Here is a 25,926-nt window from a genome sequence, read left to right as displayed (position 1 = left end):
CATGTTCAAAAAGCAGCACAATGAGATACATGCTGTATTGGAAGTATGCACAGTATTATAAGGAATAAACTAACTTGTCTGGGGAAGATAAAGAAAACCTTACAACATGTATCTTTTTTATCTTACACTCACATATACCTCTCACATGTTAGCCAAAAGTAATGCGTGGCCTTGTTTTGATACTAATCCAAGCAAACCAACTGTCAAAATATTTATAAAGCAAGTGGGGAAGTATTAATTCTGACTGGATATTTGATGATACTAAGGTAGTATTATTATTATGAGATATGCTAAGGGCATTACAGTAATGTTAGGAAAAAAGAATCCTTATCTTTTAAGTAAACATACTGACTTAAATATGGATGCAATGATATGAAGTTTGGGATTTTTATAAGTAAATAATCCATTGGAAGTGCCAAGTTGTTGGGAATATAAAATAAAAAAGTGGTTATGAGTTAATGATCTTTAAGTTGGAAAATGAAATCATGGCAGTTAATTTCAATATTTTCTCTAATTCTATGTTTGTTTGAAATCTCCTATAATAAAATTTGCAATAATTAATATAATGATTTTTCTGTAATGAATAAAAACATCCTTAAAGTATCTCTATCTTCAAGACCCAGCTCAAAAAGTGTCTTCTCCCACCAGTGAATGAGGGCATTACAAGCAATCCATGCGTGTGTTCACCTATACACAAGAAGCATTGACAAACTCCCTGTGCATTGTATGTTGTCTACTTCATGATCATCTGATCTGTGTCAATGACACTTGTAATTTCAACATGTATTTTTTTATATTATTCAATGTTTATAGTGTACTTACACACAATAATCAAATATTTTAATATTTTATTATTAACAAAAAAGAGATATCTTCTCTTTGAAACCTTGCCTGACCATCCATTTCATTATTTGCACCTTACCTGAACTCTGCACGTAAAACAGAGGACCCATAACACGCTTTTGTGTTTATTTGCTCACTTACACTGAAATGAGATCAATATGTAGGATTTGTCACTCAGTCAGTAAATAGTTGTGTTGTTAAAATCACAGTCCTTTCTTTTTATTAGGCTGTAAGACTAGCAGTGGCCATCTTATTTGTTTGTTTTTGTGTGCCCAACAATTATCTTAATACTTGCTACATTTCAAGTGCTCAATAAACATCTGCTAAATGACTAAATGAAACTTAGGATCACTCCATTCAGACCTACACTGTGTCCAGCAGAAACATCCATAGGACTGAAGAATATAAACTAATCCATGCCTTACAGTTTATTCAGTGTTCCATGGTGATTTGATCAGAAACATAACATGTTTCTAGATTCGGTGTCCACTTAATACAGTCGCCTTGATTCCAAATGGCAGAGAAAGGTTAAACACCTTTAAAATTTTGGGGGGTAAGCAATGCAATGTGCTCAGTAGCCATCTCTTACCTTCATTCTACCCTGAGCCTCTCTCTCAACTGCAAGCATATTGAGGGGAGAAGTGAGTCAGAAACAGGACAAATAAGAGAGTGAGGCTAAATGGGTGAACAGAAATGGGAGGTACGGGCTTCTGGTTATGAAATGAATAAGTCACTGGGATAAAACATACAGCATGGGGAATGTAATCAGTGGTATTGTGATAGCGATGTACACATGGTAACTACGCTTGTGGTGAGCACAGCATAAGATATACAGTTGTTGAATTACTATGTTGTACACTTGAAACCAATGTTACATTGTGTGTCAACTGTATATCAAAAGGAAAAATGGAGGAGAATGAAAAGAAGAATAAAGTGAGACTGAGGAATCAGGTGACCAATACAGCGAGTGTCAGGATTGGTGAATGACTATTTCACATAATATTCAGTGATGTTTCTTAAATGCTGAAAATATTTTATGATTTATTTTTAAGCTGTGTCTTTTATAATATTCTTGGCATCAAAATCACTTGATTGAAAAATGTACCATTTGATCCCCACAATAACATGAGGTAAACAGAGCTGTTCCTCTCTGTTTTAAAAAAGAGGAATTTGGGGTGCCTGGGGGCTCAGTCAGTTAAGCGTTCAACTCTTGATTTTGGCTCAGTTCATGATCTCACAGTTCTTGAGCTTGAACTCTGTGTCAGGCTCTGCACTGACAGTGCAAGCCTGCTTGGTATTCTCTCTCCTTCTCTTTCTCAAAATACATAAATAAAAAAGAAGAGTAACCTAAGGAAATTTACCCTTCACTCAGCTGAGATTATAAATTGTGATGATTTTTTTTTAATGCAGTATACTAGTATGCTGGGATAATAATGCTATGTTATCAGTGCCAAGAAAAAACTATTTGTCTTGAAGTAGCTGTTAGATTGAAAGTACTCTTCAGATTCTAAAGGGAAGTATTTGAGAGACTTCCAAACTCAAAAACCTTCAGAACAAGGGAGATTTGTTTGTTAGCTTGTTTGTTTGTTTGTTTTTAGGTACTTGAATGACTAAGTTGCTCCTTGAAAAGCAAGGGTGCAGAAATCAAAGGCCTGATTGTGCTGAATCCTTCTATTTGGTCATTATTCAGACTGGTTCCCAGCATGCCACAGTCCAAAGGAAAGGTTCCAAGCTCTGTTTAAAAATCAGAAACTAAAGAGCTTACTCAGCACCCTGCTCACATTACTGTTGCTTGTATTCATCATTTAAAAGTCTTTTGATAACTCCTTTTATGCAATGATGTTAGGCTTCGGGGAATATTCTCAGAATGTAGGAAGCACCTCCTGACCCAGTTATGATGTAAATACTTTTTGTGACTATCTTCTCTCTTCAAAGACTTCTGACACAGCCAGGCTCTTAGGCATAATTGAATCCTGGGGGAGAATTTTACAGAAATGTTTGTTGGTTTGTTTGTTTTGTGGCACTTGTGGTGATGAAAAGGAAGCTTTCCCCTTAGTGGGGAAGGGAGAATTTCACAATGAAACTGGCCCTTGATGCTTACCTACTCAAGACTGATGAGGACATCTATGGTTGGGGAAACAAATAATTTTATTAGTTCTGTTTTAGCATCTAGGACAGTAAGAAAGTGTAACAACAATCTGACTATTTGAAACAATGTTCCTTGAATTTCCCAATTCAAAAGACTGCATAGAGCTAAGAAAGAAATAAAAGTACTGAGAGACGTTTTGTATGTCAACTCAAATCACAAAGGCAGGGCTTCTCTAGGGATGTATGTAAGAATTACATCTACCTTTTGGGTACAGCAGGTGGAACAGAAAGAAGGAATTCTGGGGCAGATATCCCAGAACTATCCCAAAGCAAAAACCTTCATAAAAGGTTATCTCTCCTTGACAGGTGCAAGAGCAGGGAAGTCATTTGGTCCTTGAGGTAACGTCTAGTTGGGAAGTTACGACAATGACGTCGGAGCTTATGGCAATCCAGGTGACCCTGAGCGCAGGGGCACCCGTAAGACTGCGGCACAGAAAATACGCTAGCCTGCCAGTCTCCCCTCCCCCCTTACATTCTCGGGGGATTGGAGTAGCGTTGGTGTCGCTGACGCCATCCCTTCCCGCCTCTGGCTCTCAAGGAGCATGCGCTTCCTTCCTCACTTCCTCTAAAGGAAGGAGAGTAAGGCTACGCCCTAGCGGATCCGCGGCCGGCTTCGCGTCACAGGAACTTCAGCACCCACACGGCGGACAGCGCTCTCCTCCACCTGAGGACCTGACTCCCGAGCGCCTGGAGCCTTTCTAATCGCTTTACTCTGCATCCGCGCGGAGCTCCACCGGCCGCTGGGTCCCTGCCACTCACCCTCCCCACACCCTCCCTCCTAGCTCTTCCTGTTTTTACTCCTTCTTTTCATTCATAACAAAAGCCACAGCTCAGGGAGCCCGGCGCCAGGCTGTATCTGAAGCCAAGCGTAGAAGAATGGGGTTTCTTTGGACCGGCACTTGGATTCTGGTGTTGGTGCTCCAAAGCAGCCCAATTCAAGCTTTCCCCAAGCCGGGAGGCAGCCAAGGTACGTGGACACTTTTCTTCCCATCTCCCTTTTATTTCGCCACGGAAAGGTAAAGCTTGGCATAATCCCGTGAACTGTAAATCACCTTGCCTCGTTTTCTGATCAGACAGTATCCGTGCATATTGACAGAAATCAGTTCGAATTTAGAGCAGGAAGACAGATTTTTTTTCCCCTACACTTTTTGAATGATAGAGTAATAACATGGGTTGTTTTGAAATACCTTATTCTGAAACGGGGCTGGGGGATGATTTTTCTGCCTTACAAAGTGGCCTGTTTTTTGTCTATTTTTTTTTTCTAGTTGTCTTATAACCTTTCTCCGATACTTTATTCATGATATGTGCAGTATATGATAAAAGAGCTTTTAATGTACTAATAATGCCAATCCAAATTATGCTCTATCTAGTTGAAAACAGCTGGTGAGCCAAGTGTTAGAACTATATGTTAGATTTCTGGGCAGAAAAATAAAAGTGCAATTTTATTAACTCAGTAAGTACACCAGGATAATAAGCAAGGCAACGTTGATAAAGATTGTTATCTTGATTATCTTTGTTAATACATATTTTTGTTCCACAGTCATCCAAAAACATTTATCTTAATATTTGTTTTTCTTTTTTGGAGATTTTATGTAGTAAGAGACATAGTGTGTCTTTCCAGTGCACAATTAAATTTATATTTGTGTTTGGTGATTCTAGACAAACCTCTACATAATAGCGAATTAAGTGCAGAAAGACCTTTGAATGAACAGGTAGGTCAAAAGTAAAATTATAAATGCTATTTCATTTTATTTTAGTTATATTTAATGTAATTATGCTGTAACATTTTAGCTATTTTGAATTCACAAATTTCAAGAGCTTAATAATACATTGACAGAACTTAGGATGGAAAATATAGTTTTGGAAATTTGTATATCCTGACAGTTATATACATAGAATTCTGTATAATACATAAGACTGACTGTATAATAACCCAGTAAGCTCAACATCACATCCATTCTATTCTAAGGCTGCTTAATTTATCCGAGATTTATCTCTCACCAATATTATAGGAGAGGGAATTAATATTTATAGACCATCTGCCCTTTATTTTATCTATTTAATCCTTATGGTAGTGCTTTGACACAGAAATTATTATCTACATTTTCAAATAAGAAAACTAAATCCCACAGAGATTGAATCATTTAGCTGTCATATTGGATAAGTGGGGGAGCAATGATTTAAAATCAGGTCTATCTCCAATTTACTTCCTAGATTGCTGAAGCAGAGGCAGACAAGATTAAAAAAACATACCCTCCAGGTAAAAAGAAATCATGTTGATATTAATTTAAATAATGTAGGTTATGAAAATCTTAACTAAAATGGATGTGTTGGGCTTGGGGGCTTTTCTTCCAGAAAACAAGCCAGGTGAAAGCAATTACTCCTTTGTTGATAACTTGAACCTGCTAAAGGCAATAACAGAAAAGGAAAAAATTGAGAAAGAAAGACAGTCCATAAGAAGCTCCCCAGATGATAATAAATTGAATGTGGAAGATGTCGATTCAACCAAGAATCGAAGACTGATTGATGATTATGATTCTACTAAGAGCGGATTGAATCATAAATTTCAAGGTAAATGAGGAAAAATAACTTTTGCTTCCTATTTGCTTGCTCTAATTTGGAGTTTCCCATTGTGGGTTAGGAGAAAGTCCTACGTTTTAAAAACAGCCATTATACATTCATTGTCCTTTATTAGGACCAAAATGAAGAGAAAGCCCAGTTTTTTCTGTGAGGCCTAAGCTCCACAGAAGCCCAAATTTTAGTTTCTCTTTTTAAGTTTCCTTTACTGATGCTTTGAAATCAACTTCAATCTGCTGTCTATATTTTATGCTATTAAATTCATTTTAACATTCCAATTTATTTTAACTATGAGTACAAAGAAAAAAATCTTTAATTCTCAACTAATTAAATCAAAAAATATTCCCCAGAAAAGGTGAAATATCATTATTTTCTTCTCAATGTTCTCTTCCTAGTCATATCTTTCTCCATAGGTCATTCTAACCTTTTCATGGCCTTAATTACCATCCATAGCCTGATGTCTCCTAACATTAGCCCAGACTTCATATATGTATGTATATATCAGACTTCATATACTGCATATATGACTGAAAAACAGTCATCTCAGTTGTTTTCCAGCTCCAGCGGGCAACCAGTACTTTATACACACACACACACACACACACACACACACACACACACACCATACATATCATACATATAAATGATCTATATTATATAATGTATATATATTATATAATATATATAGTAGGGTTTTATCCCTCTAACCTTGATCACCACCAAGATCACCATCCTTGATCACCTTATCCAAACTCTAATCATGTCTCACTTGAACTACAGCAAAATCTTCTAATGGACCTTCCAGCATCCACTCTGCCCTTCTCCAACTCATAGCAGCCAGAGTAATCTTTTCAACATACAAGTATGAGCTTGACACTCTTGCATAAAACCCATTAGTAGATTCCCATTTCTCTCGGGATAAAAACCAAAAGCCTTAACGTGGCCTCCATGGTCCTGCAAGAACAGGTTCCTGTGTTCATCCAATACACATAATCTGATAGAAACCTGTTCCTTTCACACGTGACACTTAATGCAATTTGTAATTTTACATTCCTAAGTGCGTCTACTTATGATTTCTGCCTTTCTCCTTAATTAAACTGAAAACTTCACTAGTACAGAAACATTGTAGCTCCAGTGTCTGAATGCTTACAAATTCACTGCATGAATAGATGAATAAATGAATGAATGAACAAATAAAATAATATATACAAGGGAATAAGCGAACTATTGTACCTAAGCATTGATGAAGAGAGTGTGTTTTCTGTGCTGAGGACCACTGCTTAAGAGTGACTACAGATTTTCTTTAATGTCCTTATTCTGTTCCATGGTCACAAGAGCATTATGCTGGTTATCTCCACCAGAACACAACTATCAATTAAATTTGACTTTCATTGGATATCACAGGCTGAGGAAAATTCAGAAGTGTGTTGTATATGAATGGGATAAGGGAGATGGTTTATATTTTGAAAAATTTCATATAGCATACTACTCAAGGAAATTTCTTGTGAATTCTACTTTTAACCTAAAATATTTAGACTAGAAATAGACACTGGGTATAGCTTCATATAAAATAGTTTCAACCACTTTGACTGAACTGACCATTTGATTTAAAAAAAATTTTTAATTAGTCTAATGTTTGACTACATTTTTTTTTTTGGTCAAACTGGTTGTATATGCAGGCAGAGGCATAGATCGGTTTGTGATCCAACCACTAACCTGAGTAACTTATTTTAAATAGTTCAACATTTTATTGCCATCCCAAATGGGTTTATAACTATGAAGTACTAGCCCTGACAGCTCTAGGTTTACCCTAGAAGTCATTCAAGTCCACCTGAAATTACAGAGAAGATTGTTGGAGAGAGTGGCCTCTATGAGTGAATTACTGGTCTCCTCTCATACCTTGGGAATCCTGGAACCAGGTGGGTTTGGGAACACCAAGTTAACTGGAACCTCAGAGGCATGTAGACTTACATCCTAGAAGGGAGAGTAAGTAAGCCGAACTTCTGCAGGGTACTTTCACACTTTTAGGAAACCTCCAGATGGGCTTGTAGGGCCCATAACTTCTCCTTTTCTATGTTTTCTATAGTATATGTGATTCAGGATTTTTCCAAATTTCTTTTATAAAGCAGTGTTTCAGGGCTCCTGAGTGCATTCACCAAACAGACATTCATTGAGCAATTGCTATGTTTCAGACTTGAACTAGACAGTTAGCTCTGTGTAGTTAGGTATCATGCCTAAACTATTTATCAGTGTGTTTCCAGTTCTGGCCCATATTAAGACTTTAATAAAAATGTACTGGACAAATGAATGTCAAGTGCCATAATAGATGCCAAGGATTCAAAGAGTAACTGGGAAGATGATGACTTGGAAGATGGCCCTTTCACACCCACTTAGGATGTTGCAGCTGCTTTAAAAAAGTTATGAACATTGAACTCATGTTTGGCTTCCCTCTGAGGATATATGTAGGAGGGTAAAATACTCCTTGATGAGAAAAAAAAAGTCACTCTGAGTAATTCTGTCCATTTTAGAGAAGCCAGGGAAAATCAATGGAAAGTAAAGAGCAATGCCCAAGTGGTCAACTCTTAACCCCATCTAGCAAAGGTCTGCTAGTGGAGTCCTAAGTTCCTGGCTCAAGAGAATGCAGCAGTGCAGCAAAGCGAAGAGGCTGTTTCTTCAGAGTGTTGCTTATGTTCTCCCTGTTATGAAGTAAATGAACTGAAAAACAGTCATCTCAGTTATTTTCCAGCTCCAGCAGGCAAACAGTATGCTTCCTTTTTTTTCAGATCCTAAGGGATTAAGTAGGAAGGGAAATAAATTTTTCCACCTCTGCATAGACCTTGGGCAGTTTCTGCTTCACATTAATCCCTAGAGTCAGTCTTACAACCCACAAATGGAAACATCAGACCTAAATAATAATCTCTGCTCCTGAAAAAAATGGATAATGAACCCAATTTTCAGTCAGTCTGGAGGGGAACTGATCTTATGAGGTTTTTTTTCTTAGGGTCTTTTCTGCTTATTAGTCACTCTGGTACACAGGGCTCAAAGGGCTCATAGCTAATGGATTGGTTGACAGTTCAGCAATAATCTACTACCAGGAAACTTCCAGTTCTCCGTCTATAATCACCCTACTCAGTTTCCTAAGCTTCTTTTCAAACAACAAGAAACTGTTCTGCCTAAGCAGCATATATCTTCAGGTGTATAGATTCTAGAAGAAAGGTCATGAGAGAAACTCCTTGTCTGAATCCCCAAAGCCATGGAAGAAAAGGACAGGATCAGATTAGAAATATTAGGCTCTTCTTTCTTTGAGTAAATATGATCACAATTATTGGGGCAGAATTTGACCAGAGACTCAATTTCCATTTCTCTAGAAGATAATCGTAGTTCCTTTTTTTCATGTACAAATCCACTATATATAATGACATTTAGCTTTCATATAATACTGCACATTAGCTTTCATATGGTACTTGGCAGTTTAAAAGGAACATTTACATCTTATTTCATCTGATCTGCATAAGAATCCCTTGAAACAGATAATCCTATTATCTCCCTTTACAATCATCCAAGGATATAGAGGTAACAGTGGTATCATGGGTTAAAATTCTGATCTTTCAGATCTGCTAGAGGTGACAGGAGGAGTTAAGTGCCTTGTAAACTTGCACATATTAACATATTGCTTGATGTGGTGTAGGTTACAAAAGACAAACGGATTCCCCAAGAGTTCTCTTGGATATGCCACCAACCCTACTGTGTCCTTCCTCAGGATGGGCTCTTGCTGTACTCTGAAGTAATGTTGCTGGTGTATTCCCAGGAAAGCTAAGGATACGCATTTGCAAACATCTCTGCAGAGATTTACATAGATTTACATATTGCTTTGTTCAAATCTGTTGTCTCATTTTAAAAGTTTAAATTTCATACACATAAAGTAAGTTCCCTATTCTCTGGAGTAAGGGGCTTATCACATTAAGCTGTCTTCCATAAAGGAGTTCTGACACATGTTCAGTTAGAAGTAAATATTTATTCCAGATAAGTCATAAAATCTTTAATACACCCTCTCTGATTCTGGGTGTAAGGCAGGTTCCCCCACCATCAGCCCAGGAATTTGCCAGCAGAAGAAATACACATGTGGATGTTACCAGTCTACTCCTTGTGTGGAAATGGAATATCAAATTATATAATATGTAGAAGAGTGTTTTGAACAATATAGCATACTATAATGTGGCATACTGTAAAATTTAGAAGTATAATCTTGTTTGTATTATTAGAATAAAAAATAGAGAGGCCTTTTGTGGTGTCTTCAGATCTTCCTTTTTCTTACAGTCACGTAAGAAGATTTCAGAATTTCCATTATCATCATAGGTTCTTAACTTTAAGCAAAATTATATTTCAAACCAACAATTTATGTGAATGAAGCAGTATCATAAATACATTCCAAATATATCTAAGTGTACAAGAACAAGGTATAGATTGTAAGTATAGTATGATCCTGAAATAGGCTTATGATAACTATAATGTGAAACTGTGATTGCTCTGTCTAGATGATCCAGATGGCCTTCATCAACTAGATGGAACTCCTTTAACTGCTGAAGACATTGTCCAGAAAATTGCTACCAGGATTTATGAGGAAAATGACAGAGGAGTATTTGACAAGATTGTTTCTAAACTGTTGAATCTTGGCCTAGTAAGTCATGCATGAGAATAAACGCATTTTTTAGTACAGTTTGGAATTTACTAAGAAGCCAAGCCACGTGATCTGAGTTGTAGCCAAGTGTTTATAATACATCTACTTTATATTAGGCACTGTAGGTTTTGAGGACAAATATGACAACATTCTTTCCCTCTAGGAACTTATAGTCTACCAGAAGAGCCACACAAATACGCACATGTCCACAATGCAAGCTGCATCAAAACCATAAAAGCAGTTCAGCATGCCAGAGGATGGACCATATCCAATTGGGAAATAAAGAAGAACTTCAGAGAAGGAAGTGTTTAAAGTCAGCTTAAAACAGTTAGGCAGCTCCTGGGTGGCTCAGTCAATTGAGCAACTGACTTCAGCTCCAGTCATGATCTCATGGTTCATGGTATCGAGCCCCACATCAGGCTCCCTACTGATAAGCATGGAGCTCACTTCAGATCCTTTGTCTTCCACTCTCTCTGCCCTTCCCCTACTTGTGCTCCCTCTCTCTCAAAAATAAATAAAACATTAAAAAAAAAAGGATCATTAGGATTTAACCAGCAGCAGTAAAATATACATGAATTATGAGAAGAGAATAGCAGGAACAAAGGCATGCCATGTTTGGGAAACTGTAAGCAATTCAATTTGGTCCTCTCCCAGCCAGGCTCCCAGCCCTTATACAGCCCTGACAGGCTTTACTAAGGTCCTAAATGTGCCTGTTTCAGAGGTTCCCTAGTCATGACTTGTAGCTGACGGTTGAGAAATAAGTGTTCCATAGATTCCAACAGACAGGACTAATCACTTGCATGGCCCAAAGGCACTTTTTCCCAGGAGTTCTGGGGAATGTCCAACAACAAACAGAGGCATAAACAAGGGCTATCTAGAAAGAGAGACCAGAAGATTCTCTCATTGTATAAAAATGTGTTCAAGTTCAGAGTTTAGTCTAGATTTTTTAATCATAAATATGAGAATAATAGTTACATATGTTTTTACTTTTTAACAGATCACAGAAAGCCAGGCACACACACTAGAAGATGAAGTAGCAGAGGTTTTACAAAAACTGATCTCAAAGGAAGCTAACACTTATGAGGAGGAACCCAATAAACCCATAAGCGTGACTGAAAGTCAGACTGGAAAAATACCAGAGAAAGTGGTATGTATATGTGAGTTCATATGCATATGTTATGGATATGTGTATATATGCATGTGCATGAATGTATGTGTCCACCTGTATTTGTATATAATTAATACAATCTGTATATAAGTAATACCTCACTTGGTGCCAGAGAAGATTTGGAGTATGTGACACATTTAACCCACATAAAATATATACTCACAAAATATCAAGTTAAAATATATAAATCAACTCTATGTTGAAAATGAAGATACAGGTTATACTGTATTACACAGTAAAGGTTATGTCTTATACTCCACAGTAAATTAATCCATAATGCTATGTGGCAATGTTATAACCATTCCACAAAACAACTGCTTGTATAATGTCAGTGAACTGAAATCAAATATTTCGCAGCTCTTTCGGTATACAACTTCTGTTCACAGAATGTCATCATCTGCCTCCAGATCCCAAAAACAGAAACTTGGGTTGATTTGGTCCTCTGCCACACCAGCCTGTATACTCCCCGGAGCTAGTTGCCTGAATATGCTTTGCCATTCTATCCTGTGCTCTTCCACCTGCTTGTTCCTCTTTTCTTTGGTTCAGAGGCCTGGAACTGTCCTTTACTTAGACTAGTCATCCATCCTTCCTTCCCCTCCCTGGACTCTGTGCCTCTTCATCTTTTCTTCTGCATCAGCCAAGCTACAAAAATCTTTCTCCGCTCTTTGAATTCCCTGTAAAACTCTAGATGAGCTGACCACAGAGGGTAATATATAAGAAAAAAATCAAACTCTTCACCTCTCCTATTTTCTCCATCACAGCATCTAGACCCATGGCTCCTCATCCCCTCCAATGTCTTATCCCAAATACAAGGAAAAAGAGTGTATAGGCTTACAATCCTCTTTTAGAGGAGGCTAGAAAACAGAAATTGGGTCTGCATTTTTTTTACTAGATAGCATAACAGCTCTCTTTTGTTCTCTCTACTTCCAATCTCCATCAGCTTTCATTTTTTTAAACAGCTTTTGAAGATCCACCCAAAACATTTTTGATTTATCAAAGGGCTCATGACATTCACTCAAGCTTACCATCTGAACTGAAAGTGACACAGCTACTGTATTTTCCTTCATTCCCATTTTGTACTCCTTTTTCACCCATCTCTAAAACATTCATATGCTTGACCTGTTTGCTCATGTTATTTAAATGCACCGATGCAAATGAAATATTAATTCATTCAATAAATATTTATTGAGGTATCAATTATGAACAAAGCACTGGAGATACAATGCTTATTTCAAAAGATAGAATCCTTGCTTTCACGAAGCTTAAGGTCTAATGGAAGAAGTAGATGGTCTTCAAATACTCACATATCTTCACTGCAACTGCCTCAAGTTCTATGAGGAAAGAAACATGGTTCTATGAGACTTCATAAAAAGGGAGCCTATTCTGGACTTAGGCTCAGAGAAGGCTTCCCTGAGGAAGTGACTTGAGCCAAAAACTGGAGGCTGTGACCATGAGAGGCCGTGTGTAGAGAAGAATGTGTGGAGTATCTAAGTATTGCAACAAGGGCAGGGTGGCTGCACACAGAGAGCAGTGAGAGATAAGCCAGGGGAGGTGGACCCAGGCCAGACCAGGCAGGGCCATGGATTCTGATCTTCATTGTAGGACCAATGGGAAAACACTGCAGGATTTTAAGCAAAGGAGTTATGTGACCATACTTTTTAAAAGATAACTCTGGCTATAACATGGAAAATACAGTGAATAGATTGGAAGTGGTTGATGTTACATGGTTAGAAAGTCAGAGATGAAAGCAGCTTGGACTAGAGCCAGGTAATGGAGAAAGAGAGAAATGTACAAATTTGGGATAAATCTTGAAAGTAGAGCCAACAAGACTACTGATGAATTATATGGAGGAAATGAAGAGGGAGTGACAAGGAAGACTCTTAAATTTCTGTTTAGTCCACTGAATGGACAATGGATCATTAACTAAGATGCAGAACACTGGAAATGGATCAGGTCTGGGAGAGAAGTGTCCTGTGTACCCTTCCAGATAGCTCTTAACATTTCACGGAGAAGTCCCCAAGGTGTGACTGCTCTGTTGGTGTTAGATGTTCTCACATGATTTCCTGTATCTTGGCACCACACATTCTGTAACTTCGAAGTTCTCCTGCTTGGTAAAAGGCAGTCTTATGGGAAGACATTCACGAGAACTGATAGAGGAGAACTTGGCCAAGTGGGAACCTAGAAATTCCCTGTCTATTCTCCAGGAGCAGGAGCCAGGGTCCTCAGGTGCAGCATATGTCTGTCAGCCCCAGTGACCTTTCTATGTGGCTAGATGCCCATATACCTGGAAAAGGGTTTGATCCTACAGGAGCTTGCAAAGGAAGAGGTGTTATTTCACGTCACATTCAAGAGCACCAAAGAGGAAAAAATCAAGCTGGAATGTAATTAGCTCTAACAAAATGTTTATTTTTTATTGATTTTTTCCCCCAATGTAGACTCCAATGGCAGCAATTCAAGATGGTTTTACTAATGGACAAAATGATGAAACAGTATCTAATACCTTAACCTTGACAAATGGCTTGGAAAGAAGAACTAAAATCTACAATGAAGACAACTTTGAGGAACTCCAATATTTCCCAAACTTCTATGCACTACTGAAAAGTATTGATTCAGGTAAACACTGTTTTCTGACCATGTGGAATAGAAACAATAATTCCAGAAAATGTGTGGGTGGGGTTTTTTTCTTCCTGTTTTTCAGTTTCTAAATGCAATCTTCAATGAAATTTATTGTAACCCCAGGGAAAAGAGTTCACATCAATTTTTTTTCAAAAGAAGTATGCTAGTTATAGAAATATTTAGGAAAGGATAATCATAAAAGGTGGAATTTCAGGATAATTTAATCTTCTTGTTAACAGAGGGTTCATTTATTTGTTCAGCAAACAGTCACTGAACATGTTTGGGACATTGAGGTGAGCCCTGTGCAGATGAGGAGAGAAGTCAACATCCCTGCCTGACCTGCTCAGCCTCAAATCTTATTGTAAATCTTTAAAAAACAAAAAAAGGCTACATTTATTTTCCTCTATTAGTGGGAACAGTGTGTGTAACATAATTTATCCTTTTATTTTATTTTATTTTATTTTATTTTATTATTTTTTTATGTTTATTTATTTTTGAGAGAGACAGAGACAGAGTGTGAACAGGGGAGGGGCAGAGAGAGGGAGACACAGAATCGAAACAGGCTCCAGGATCTGAGCTATCAGCCCAGAGCCCGATGCGGGGCCCGAACCCACAAGCCATGAGATCATGACCTGAGCCAAAGTCGGACATTTAGCCAACAGGGCCACCCAGGTGCCCCCATAATTTGTCCTTTTAAAAACAATTCAGATTTTTGCTTTTTAGACACTTTCAGCTTCAGTCTTGAAATGAGTTAAAGTAAACTAAGCATTGGACCACAGCAGACAGGGGCCCAAAACACACTTAGAAACGGATATGTTTTTTAAAAAACTAAGTCCTTATTTTGCCTTGTTCCTTTCTCTTACCTGTACACCAAAATAAGTTAACTGAAGATTGCATTTCATCTCTAATTTTGATTAATCTTCAAGGAAGATAATAATGGGCAAATTTTCTATGGTTGTTATTGTCCAGACAGATGTTCTGCACTGCCTTCTGGTTTTTCCTCTTCCTTTTCAAAGATTCAGCCCCAGAAGGAAAATTTGTAATAAATATTTCCCCAAGAAGTGACTTTAGAGTGTGCTTTCATTTCTGGAGAACACCCATTTGTCCTTCAATTCCAGACATTGGCCAGATGGCATCAGCCCCTCTGCTGGTGTCTGAAGGGCTTGTATATCTTGAGGGTCCATTTTGAGCCATCTTGCCCCACTGGATGGCAAATGCCTAGCTCAGAACTTTTGTCATCTTGGTGAGTCACTTCTTGTCAGTGTCAGCATGACACCGAACACCTATACAGATGTGACCTTGAGGAAATAATGTGATGGCTGAAGTTATTTACTAGTGCTTTCCCAGGATCTCTTCCCTATCTCCTTTCTCATCTTTCTTCTCTCCCAACCTTGAGGATTTCATGATATTTGAAAAAGTCCACTGTATGGAATATTTTTTTATTTGTTTTATTTATTTTATTTTATCTTTCAGTTTCCTTGACCTCATACTTTATTTCTTTTATATTTATAGGGTTTTAATTTAAATACTTACACTAAGGTACTTGATAGTACTCATCCCTCTCACCCAAGGTCTGAACCAATGGAGAAAAAATAAAACAGGTCGAAATCCAAAATATTTCTGATACTGGTAAAGACTGGGTTGTAAGGGTTGTAGAACACAGCATAGCGTGAGAGCCAAAATGGGCTTGCTCACTCCCTATCCTCAGTCTAATTGTTGGAACAGCCAATCCTTAGGATAGTTTGATTTATAGAACAGGCACTTTTCTCAAGTCCCTGACTTCTACTGTTCCAGGGGAACAAAAAAAAAGAAAGATTCCAAATCCCTATCAGTCAAGAAATGTAGACTAATGCCCATTGCCTACCAACTTTATCTGTGGGAAGGATGAAAAGATGGAGGGAAAGGCTAGGAGTATTTAGAAGAAATCCTTCATGGCCACTCAAAGAATAGGGAAAATGGGCTCTCCTCTAGCACCTTTCTTCAAAAATGGAAATTTTTTTTTAATTTTAGAATTTATATATATATATATATATGTAGATGTATATAATAAATATACATAGTTATATATTCTGAACAACTACGGAATGATCAGCCGTTTTCTATCAAGATGCAGAACAGTATGTCAAATATGAAGAGTTCCCAAGAAACAGTTAATAGTGGTTACCTGCAGGGAGTAGGAGTTGGGGGATAGGAAGAAAATGTTATTTTCACTATTATTTACTTCTATACTGTTGGAATATTTTTAGTACATGCATACATTCTTTCAAATGAAATAAAGTCTAGAAAGCAATATATACTGCTATTAAAAAGTCAACCTCACATTAAAAAAATAAAGATACATGTATGTTTTTATTTTCAAATATTAAGTTTGATTAAAGAAAACAGGCCATTCTTGCCCTCAAAAACATACAGCCTGAGTAAAGAAAAATTGGTGGGTCACCAATCTTACAATTTTCTTTTTGAGTTCATATTACCTCAGGTTGCAAACTCTTTATCATCTATTAGTAAAATATTTTAGATTAAAGTAAATCTTTTTAGAAAAATTATAATTGCCCATTTCTGAAGAAGTTCAGTGCATCTATACATTATCCTATATTCCCAATTCCAACTCCCAATGCCCAAGTCTTATTACACTTTTTATAAATTAAATATATGTGGTTTCAGCTATAAATGTAGGGAGAAATATTTCAATCAGATGCTGTACTTCATAAATTGACACTGAAAGAGGAAGCTATACTCCACTAGTTTTTTAAAAATTATTTTGCCCTTTTATATAGAAAAAGAGGCGAAAGAGAAAGAAACGCTGATTACGATCATGAAAACCTTGATTGACTTTGTGAAGATGATGGTAAAGTATGGCACAATATCTCCAGAAGAAGGTGTTTCCTACCTTGGTGAGAGTCCAATCTGTTTTGTTTTTACTATGATAGTTTTCACTGTCCAAAGTCAATTAGGGATTTGGCAATAACTACTTCACAAATTTTATCATTCATGCCAAAACAGTCTGAATTGTCTGAGTAACCAGAATTGCCCAGCTTGATAATGCATACAAATAAAATTAACCAGGAGTTTTCAATTCTTTATAGAAGCAGCTTGAGTATAAACATTTCATTTTGTCTTATTAACATTTTCTAATATCTCCATGGAGACCATTTTATTAAAATTTGACCTCTTTTTTTTCAATTGTTTTTGGATAGTCAGAACTAAAAGAGTTGATTTTAGCCAGTGAGGTCTGGATTAGGCTGCAGAAGTTGTGCCTCCTGGTCCAGTTCTGCCACAGACCAGTTTTGTCCCATGGGGCAAGGCACTCACCCAGCTGGGCCTCAGTTTCTACATTTGTAAAATAAAGGATGTTGTGAACTATAATGGGGCTGGTAAACTACTGCCCATGGATCAAATCTGGCCCATTGCCTATTTTTCTATAGCACACCAGTTAAGAATTACTTTTACGTTTTTAAACGGTTGAAAAAAATATAAAAAAAGAATAGTAGTTCGTGACACTAGAAAACTATATAAAGGGGCACCTGGCTGGCTCAGTCAGTAGAGTGTGAGACTCTTGATCTTGGGGTTGTGAGTTCGAGCCCCACATAGGGTGTAAAGATTAAACAAATACAGTATTTTTTTAATTAAAAAAAGAGAAAACTATATAAAATTCACACTTTAATGTCCATAAATGAAGTTTTATTGGCACACAGCCACAATTCCTTTGTTTCAGTGTTGTCTATGGCTGCTTTTGTGCTACAATGGCAGAGCTGAATAGTTGCAACAGAGACCATATGGCCCACAAAGCCAGAAATATTTACCATCTGGCCCTTTGGAGAAAAAGTTTGCTGACCTTTGATTCTTTGAGCTTTATGCATAAAGCTTGAATGTTCTTTGTGCATGCAGGTTGTTTTGTTTTGTTTTGTTTTTTAAAGCCTTTGGTTTTCCTGCTTGGTCTAGTTAATCAATAAGTACCATTTATCTCTGATGTCCTTTGGGGAAGGTGACCTCACAGCCCCTTACTCTGATCTCTGATAGAAGAGGAAGATTAAACAGAAGAGAAAATCTCATAGGACAAAATAATTCAAAATTACTCTCTATGAACTCAATTTTTTTTCCACATGAAGATAGTTTTACTGTTTTTTTCTCATTATAAAAGAACATATTCATTTAAAAAATCAGTCAGTGCAAAATTATGTTAAAAAAGAAGTAAAAAAAAGTCACTCATGATACCAGCACCCAGGTGACAGTCTATGTGTACCTGTTCAGATGTTTTTCTGTGTGTGTATGTGTGTGTATGTGCACCCATGTACCTTTGTCATTTCTTTCTTTGTTTTATCTTGTTTAAAAAAAAATGGGCTCATGTTATACATAGTACTTTGTGGCCTATTTAATTCAACAGCAGATCAAAGACATTGTTTCAGATCAATCATTGCTTCATACCAATACCCTGTAACTCAGAAATTCCATACTTAAGTCATTTATCCTATGGAAATAGATTAGAAATGCCACAAGGCTTAGGTACAAGGTAGATATTTCCACTACTACTTATAGCTGTGCTTTCCAGTATGGCAGTGGGAAGGGAATTCATTGCCTCAAGTAACTGAGGAGTCCAGGGATGGGGATAGTCTGACTTTGGGTTTGTAAAGTCCACCAACAGTGTTAGGAATCTATCCCTCCCCATCTCCCAGCACTGACTTTCCATATGTTGATTCATTCTAGACAAGCTGCTCCCCTATGAAAAAAAAAGATGGTTGGTAATCTCCATCCTCACAGTACAGCAATCCTGGCAGGAAAAGAGCTTCTTTCTCCCAGTGGTCCTAGCATTGAATCTCATTGGCCTGGCTTGTATCACATGCTCCTCTTTGAACCAATCACTCAGCCCAGGGTGGGTGTAGACCCTGAGGAACCAGGCCTGGGTTATTACTCCCCACTTGAGGCAAATATGTCGAGAATGGGAATGGTCTGCGTTCTCTAAAGGAAAACCAAGGTATAGTTACAGAAAGTGTTGAGGAGGCCCAGACCACAGGTGTCCATTAAAGGCTTCAACCCTGGACATGTTCTAGCAGTGGCCACAGACATGTGGAAGAGGCTTCTGCAATTAACTGAATAGGAGGCTGAATTAAGGATCCCAAATAGTACGGAATAGTAGATTCCTAGAAATAAAATCCATATCAAAGTATCTTAATTGCAGTGTTAATATTGTGGAATTACGTTGTGATATTTCTGGTAAGGATTAAACAGTTGATATCATCCTTCAGAAAATAAAATTATATTTTTTCTCTTCCTCACTCCAGAAAACTTGGATGAAACTATTGCTCTTCAGACCAAGAACAAGCTAGAAAAAAATGTTACTGACAATAAGAGCAAACTTTTTCCAGGTATGATTTATATAACTATTTTTCCTACCTTTGAGCACAATAACCCTTTGAGTGGTAAATAATGGCTTTAATAAACATTGATAAATAATTAGAGATTTCAAAAGTTTTAAAATCTGAAATCTTACCATAGGATTAAGTAGCTATAACTTTGGCTATTTTGTGGCTAGTCTCAGCATAGAAATCTGACCCCAAAAAGCATTGAAAAGAAATGTAGGTCTTTCCTGAAGATTCTTAGGAGGTGGCTCATGGGAAAAGGAGGAGGCTACATCATGAAATTTTCTACATACATGAAATTTTCCTTTCAGTATTTTTTTCTCTCCCAAGAGCACATTTTCTCCAGACCACTATCCCTGGTAACCTGTCTACTCCACTGGCTTTTCCCTCCCAAGTCTTTTCTCTCCTCTGACATAGTCTATGCCCCTATGTTGTGTGATTCCCCCTCTTGGTTTCTTCACTTCTGCATTTCTACCCAATACAACACAGAACCAAGCTGTGCAAAGGAGCCTGCTTTGAGGGGGGAAGGGAGGAACAAAAAGAGGAAGGATCACAAGTTCTTAAGCACGATTTTGTGTCCCTTTCACAGCAGTTGTGTACATATATTTGATGGAATACTATTTAGCCTTTTAAAATGATGTTTTCAAGTAGTTTTCAATAACCTGGAAACATCCTTCTGTGATGATGTTAATGACAAAAGAAAGTGACAAAATTATACTGCCACTATGGAGAAAAATTACGCATCAAAAAATAGAGAGAGGGGCGCCTGGGTGGCTCAGTCGGTTGAGCGTCTGACATCAGCTCAGGTCATGATCTCACAGTTTGTGAGTTTGAGCCCCGCATCAGGCTTGCTGCTGTCAGCACAGAGCCTGTTTCAGATCTTCTGTTCCCTTCTCTCTCTTGGTCTCTCCCCCACTCACACTCTGATGCTCAAAAATAAATAAAATATTTAAAAAAATCTTTTAATACAGAGAGGTCGTAGCACTAGTGGAGGTTTTCATAATGAGAGTAACTGACTCATTTCTTTTTTCTTTTTTTTTCTATAGTAATAATGTTTTTACTGAAAAAAAAAACAAAGCTTTTTGTTAGACTGCTTGATGTTTCCTATTTTATTTACAACAGGGATACATTGCAATTGTTTTCTTTTTTTTTTTTTAATTTTTTTTAAACATTTATTTATTTTTGAGACAGAGAGAGACAGAGCATGAACGGGGGAGGGGCAGAGAGAGAGGGAGACACAGAATCGGAAGCAGGCTCCAGGCTCCGAGCCATCAGCCCAGAGCCTGACGCGGGGCTCGAACCCACGGACCGCGAGATCCTGACCTGAGCCGAAGTCGGACGCTCAACCGACTAAGCCACCCAGGCGCCCCCATTGCAATTGTTTTCCAGTGGTTAGCTACTTTAAGGTTTATGACTTTTTTTTTTTTTTTTTTTTTTTATTTTTATTTATTTATTTTTTTTTTTAAATAAATTTCAACATTTATTTATTTTTGGGACAGAGAGAGACAGAGCATGAACGGGGGAGGGGCAGAGAGAGAGGGAGACACAGAATCGGAAACAGGCTCCAGGCTCTGAGCCATCAGCCCAGAGCCTGACGCGGGGCTCGAACTCAAGGACCGCGAGATCGTGACCTGACTGAAGTCGGACGCTTAACCGACTGCGCCACCCAGGCGCCCCGGTTTATGACTTTTTAAAATTCAATAGAAGATAGCCAGAAGGAAATATAGTTTTTTTCAACTCTTGTCCCCTCACTTTTTTTTTTTGAAGTATAATTGATATGGAAATTAGTTATCTTTAAGTGTCAAGTGAGCAAAGATTATCCCATCTTGACAGCAAGGGTCCAACTCTCCTCTTTGCATTAGGGTGACCAGGGATAAGGGAATGTGAAGAGAGGCAGAAGGAAAGAAGTCCTGCGATAGCCCCAAATTCTTAGGTGCTACTCTCAGTCATAGAATGTTGTTCAAAAATACAACATCATGGAGAGGTTGAACAACAACCAAGTTATTTTACTTCGAAATGAAGACTCAAACTTACTTTGGGAACTGACATATGCCACTTCATTGCCTACCTTGATTATAGTAAGGAAAATAATCTATGCTCTAATGACACAGTAGCAGAAGGGAAAGAACACTAAACCAAAATCTGGAAAGTCGGCGCTTTGGCCCAGCTCTTTTGCTAACTCGGTGCATATCTCTCCCATTCTGGGCCTCAGTTTCCTCGTCTGTGAAATGGGGGAAGAAAGTTGGACAATCACTAGATTAGACAATCACTAAGATCGCTTTCAGCTTGAAAAATGATCCGACCTTACGCTGTACCCTTTCAACAAATTTATTTCTACATTACAAATTGGTTAATGGATAGGAAATAGGGTTCTAACAACAGTGCTCAATCTGATTACAGCACCATCAGAAAAGAGTCATGAAGAAACAGATAGTACTAAGGAAGAAGCAGCTAAGATGGAAAAGGAATATGGAGCCTTGAAAGATTCCACAAAAGCTGATAACCCAAGAGGAAAGATGGATGAGCCAAAAGGTACGGAATTAACAGCTCTAAGTTGGCAATGAAAGTGGGGGAAGCAAAAAATTTCACCACACAGGCTGATCAAAAATGCACACCCCACCAAATCTGCGAAATCAGCACCATCTGTAGAGAAGAGATTCAGCACATGGTATCTTTATCTGAATAGCAATCTTTTTTAATGGCCTTGAGTCTCTGAGAATGGCAAATTGGTTTTATCTTCTGATGGGCTTAACTGTCCAATGGACTTTTGTGCTTGGAGAGGAAAGCTTATGACCATTGTGCATTGTTTAGTGTCTAATCTGATTTATTAACTTATTAAGCAATATTTCTTTAAACATAATTAACATTCCTCTAAATGTTACTTATTTAAGAAAGTAATCAAAATTTACACATTTAACAGAGCATATTTCCTTAATCATTTACAATGATAGAAATGTGACACTCTTAAGGACCTGATTAAAAATCATAGGGGCGCCTGGGTGGCGCAGTCGGTTAAGCGTCCGACTTCAGCCAGGTCACGATCTCTCGGTCCGTGAGTTCGAGCCCCGCGTCAGGCTCTGGGCTGATGGCTCAGAGCCTGGAGCCTGTTTCCCATTCTGTGTCTCCCTCTCTCTCTGCCCCTCCCCCATCCATGCTCTGTCTCTCTCTGTCCCAAAAATAAATAAACGTTGAAAAAAAAAATTTTTTTTAAATCATAAATCCAATATATCAAATTTCCTTAAATAACCTAAATGTCTTTAAAAGCAAAAAGCACACATTAAATGAGCCCAATAATTACAAAACTTATGTTTTTATTGTTATTCTTACACATTCCTGAGGTCCAATTTTTTTCTGCCTTAGTAAGTTTATGTGATACAAAATTTACTTCTTCCCAGGATTTTAGAGAATTTACTACACCCTTAAAGTAAAAGATCCTGGGCAGGGGAAGGGGCACAGAGGGCGGAGAAAGAAAGAAAAAGAAAAAGACCTTATGAGGATGCAAGGTCTAAGTTGTTAACCCTTTGATTTCAGATCAGGATGAGGATCTGGTTGTATAGGCCAGTGATTCAAGCCCCTTTTACTATGAAGTGTGCTAGTTATACCATGGAAAATATATCTATCTTCTGAAACTGTCTATACCCAAAGTTGTGAACAGATGACTTAACCCTATTTTTATGTCATTATGATATATTGACCTCTTTGGTATAATTGGAATGTTACATATGTCTGTCCTATCAGTGTCTCATTAGCAGGGTCATCTAGAGGTTTTTTATTCCCTAGAAAATGAGGGAGTGGGTCCGCGCTGTCTCTCGAGGGCAGGGGAGGTGTGACATTCAGCTAATTTATCATCTGAAGATACACCATTGGGCTCTCCTTTCATTATTTATTATGTATAATCATTAGTGGCAATGAACTGATGGACTTTGCTCATTCCTTTCTGGATGCTATGAGACCACAAAAGCTGGTCATGTTCATGGTATAGCTCTTAATTTTGAAGGGACTGCTTGGCCTATTTACAGGTTCCTAGTCTTTGCTGCTCATATAGATAGAAACAAGTTCACATTCATGTTTGATAATAGATCCTGTTTAACAGTATCTGTATATTAAGTTAAAAAAAAAACTAGCTATGTATTTAATACCTTGTAACTTACCAACAGCAAAAAATTACCAACAACTTCCCCTTTGTATCACAACTACCTTTGTTGACACTTAATGTCAATCTTTTCCATTTATGTAAGATGATGATGACAATGATGATGATGATGGTGGTGGTAGTGATTTTATGCTCCAATTGGTATTGCTTGGGCTGTAGGAGTTCCTCTGTCCCTCCTTTATCCTTTTAGCACTATGCCCAGTATTTTTAAAGTATCTTTGCTCTCTGGCAACAACAGGGTATTCTAGACCCACTGAATTTTCTCATCCCAAGATTAAAACAAATTCCTCTTCAAAGATTTTTAGTTACTTTTTATAGAAAATATAGAGATCTGAACCTGAGTTATATAGGTTCAAATGAGTAGTAATGTGGGCCCAGAGAACTGCTTCTGTTCCAGTTACTGGGACTTTTTTGAGACAGAGGAAAAATATATTTTTTCTTAATATATCAAGTTCATGTTGATTTTTCCTATCTAACAAGGCTTTATATTATTGTATTTTTTTTCTCTAGCGCAGGTTTCATAGACCATCACAATTCTCTCCTACATCAACATAGCTGATGTATCAATTCTAATTGTTGGGTGTAGTAGCCTGTGTTGAGAAAGGTTATGATGTTTCCTCTGGGCTCAGGAGGAAAGAACTTGGGAATAATTAATTAATAATGTTTGTCATGGGCATAAGAAGGGGGAATTGGTAATATACATGCCATGTTAACTGACTCTTAGACCAGTCACACTGCCTTGATACTTCCCTAGGTCTACTTTGGATGAATGGTAAACTTTTTTAAATGTCTTTTAAAAAAATTATAGCAAAATACACATAACAAAAGTGGTCATACTAACCATTTTTAAGTGTATAATTTAGTGGCATTAAGTACATTCATATTATTGTGTTACTATCACTACCATCCATTTCCAGAACTCTTCTCATCTGCAAAACTGAAATTCTATACACGTCAAATAAAACTTCTGATTCCCCTCCCTCTTCAGCCCCTGGCAACCACCATTCTACATTCTGTCTCTGTGAATCTATTGTAGGTACTTCATATGAGTGGAATTATATAGTATGTGTGCTTGTGTGACTAGCTTATTTCACTTAACATAAGGTCCTTAATGATCATCTCTGTTGTAGCATATGTTAGAATTTCCTTCCTTTTTAGAGCTGCATAATATTCCATTGTATGTATATACATACCACATTTTGTTTATCTACCCATTTGTCTATGGATACTTAGGTTGCTTCCACCTTTTGGCTGCCATCAGTATGGCTGTATAAATATCTCCTCAAGACCCTGCACTCAGTTTTGGGGGAATATTCCCTGAAGTGGAATTGCTATACCATATGTTAATTCTACTTTTAATTTTTTGAGGACACACCATACTGTTTTCCATAGCAGCTGTACATTTTTACATTCCCCCCCCCCCCCCACAAAGAGTGTGCAAGGGTTCCAATTTCTCTAAATCCTCATCAGTGCTAATGGATGTGAGGTGGAAGGTGAGTGGTAAACTTTTGATAGGTAGCTAACCAAGAAAGAGTGGTCCTGTAGCCTGAGAAAGAAAGCCAGGAACTGGGCTGCACAGAGCACTGCAGTTCAGCCCCACAGAAAACAAGTATGCCTAGGTCATCTCCTCCAGGAGTAACCCATGTGTAATGACTATATTTCCTGAAGACAGTAACCCATCATCTAAGTCCTTTGACTGGCAGAGGTGGCACGCTCAGTGCTTAAGACAACACCTTCTATCACTATGCAAATATCCCTGGGGATGGATGCTGACAGGTATCTTTGCTTGTTTTAGGAAAACATTGTGTAAAAAAAGAAATCTGAAGGAGTTGATTCTTGGTAGTCTCCTATTCCTATTTAGGATGTGAGTGTTTAAAGGCTAATGATGAGGTTAGATTTCTTTTCTCATTAGGAATTCCATCAGATACTAAGGGGGAGAGAAAAGAGTAAAACTCCATCCATTTAGTGTTACTGTTTGTCATGGCCCTCCTGAAACATTAGGAAGAGGGTAGGGATTGGGGCTAAAATTAGTCCCCTATCCATTATTTGGAGATTGAATTTATTCATACTACCCCTGACCCCTGTTACTCTGAGATAAGGAAAACTGATTTCAGTACAATTTAGAAAACACCAACCTTAGCTTAAACCAAGGGCCAACATTTCTTGAAAACAAATTGAATCCCCAAAGGGCATGTTATGACTCATACCTTTGTATTGACAATTGCTTTGCTGGCAGTTTTCTCAAGGATATTTTGTTTCTGTTATAGAACCACTGAGACAACACCTATTGCCCCTGGGCAGAAAAATAAAGGCCTCCATGTGGGTAAAAGCAGGACTTACTGGGTTTTCTGAGACATTTATTCAGCTATAAATACACATGTATTCT

The 25,926-nt window shown here is 37.7% G+C and overlaps 2 protein-coding genes across 2 annotated transcripts in view; one reads left to right on the top strand and one right to left on the bottom strand.

The window, feature by feature from the left end:
* The first annotated feature begins 3,867 nt into the window (after window positions 1-3,867).
* The window catches only part of SCG3 (secretogranin III), a 34,011-nt gene continuing 11,952 nt past the window's right edge, over window positions 3,868-25,926 (top strand). Inside the window, exons 1-10 of the mRNA XM_047863479.1 lie at window positions 3,868-3,958; window positions 4,651-4,703; window positions 5,206-5,251; window positions 5,347-5,562; window positions 10,104-10,246; window positions 11,244-11,393; window positions 13,850-14,027; window positions 16,808-16,924; window positions 19,310-19,393; window positions 21,788-21,919. Of these exons, the coding sequence (XP_047719435.1) occupies window positions 3,868-3,958; window positions 4,651-4,703; window positions 5,206-5,251; window positions 5,347-5,562; window positions 10,104-10,246; window positions 11,244-11,393; window positions 13,850-14,027; window positions 16,808-16,924; window positions 19,310-19,393; window positions 21,788-21,919 (1,210 nt within the window). The remainder of the gene's footprint in view (window positions 3,959-4,650; window positions 4,704-5,205; window positions 5,252-5,346; window positions 5,563-10,103; window positions 10,247-11,243; window positions 11,394-13,849; window positions 14,028-16,807; window positions 16,925-19,309; window positions 19,394-21,787; window positions 21,920-25,926) is intronic.
* The window catches only part of LYSMD2 (LysM domain containing 2), a 60,147-nt gene continuing 50,942 nt past the window's right edge, over window positions 16,722-25,926 (bottom strand). Inside the window, exon 6 of the transcript XR_007153120.1 lies at window positions 16,722-16,733. The gene's annotated coding sequence lies outside the window, so the exon portion shown is untranslated. The remainder of the gene's footprint in view (window positions 16,734-25,926) is intronic.

The sequence above is a fragment of the Prionailurus viverrinus genome, chromosome B3, assembly GCF_022837055.1.
Source record: "Prionailurus viverrinus isolate Anna chromosome B3, UM_Priviv_1.0, whole genome shotgun sequence".
Lineage (NCBI taxonomy): Eukaryota > Metazoa > Chordata > Mammalia > Carnivora > Felidae > Prionailurus > Prionailurus viverrinus.
Note: the sequence above shows the minus strand (reverse complement) of the source record. Positions and strands in the feature narration are given on the sequence as shown.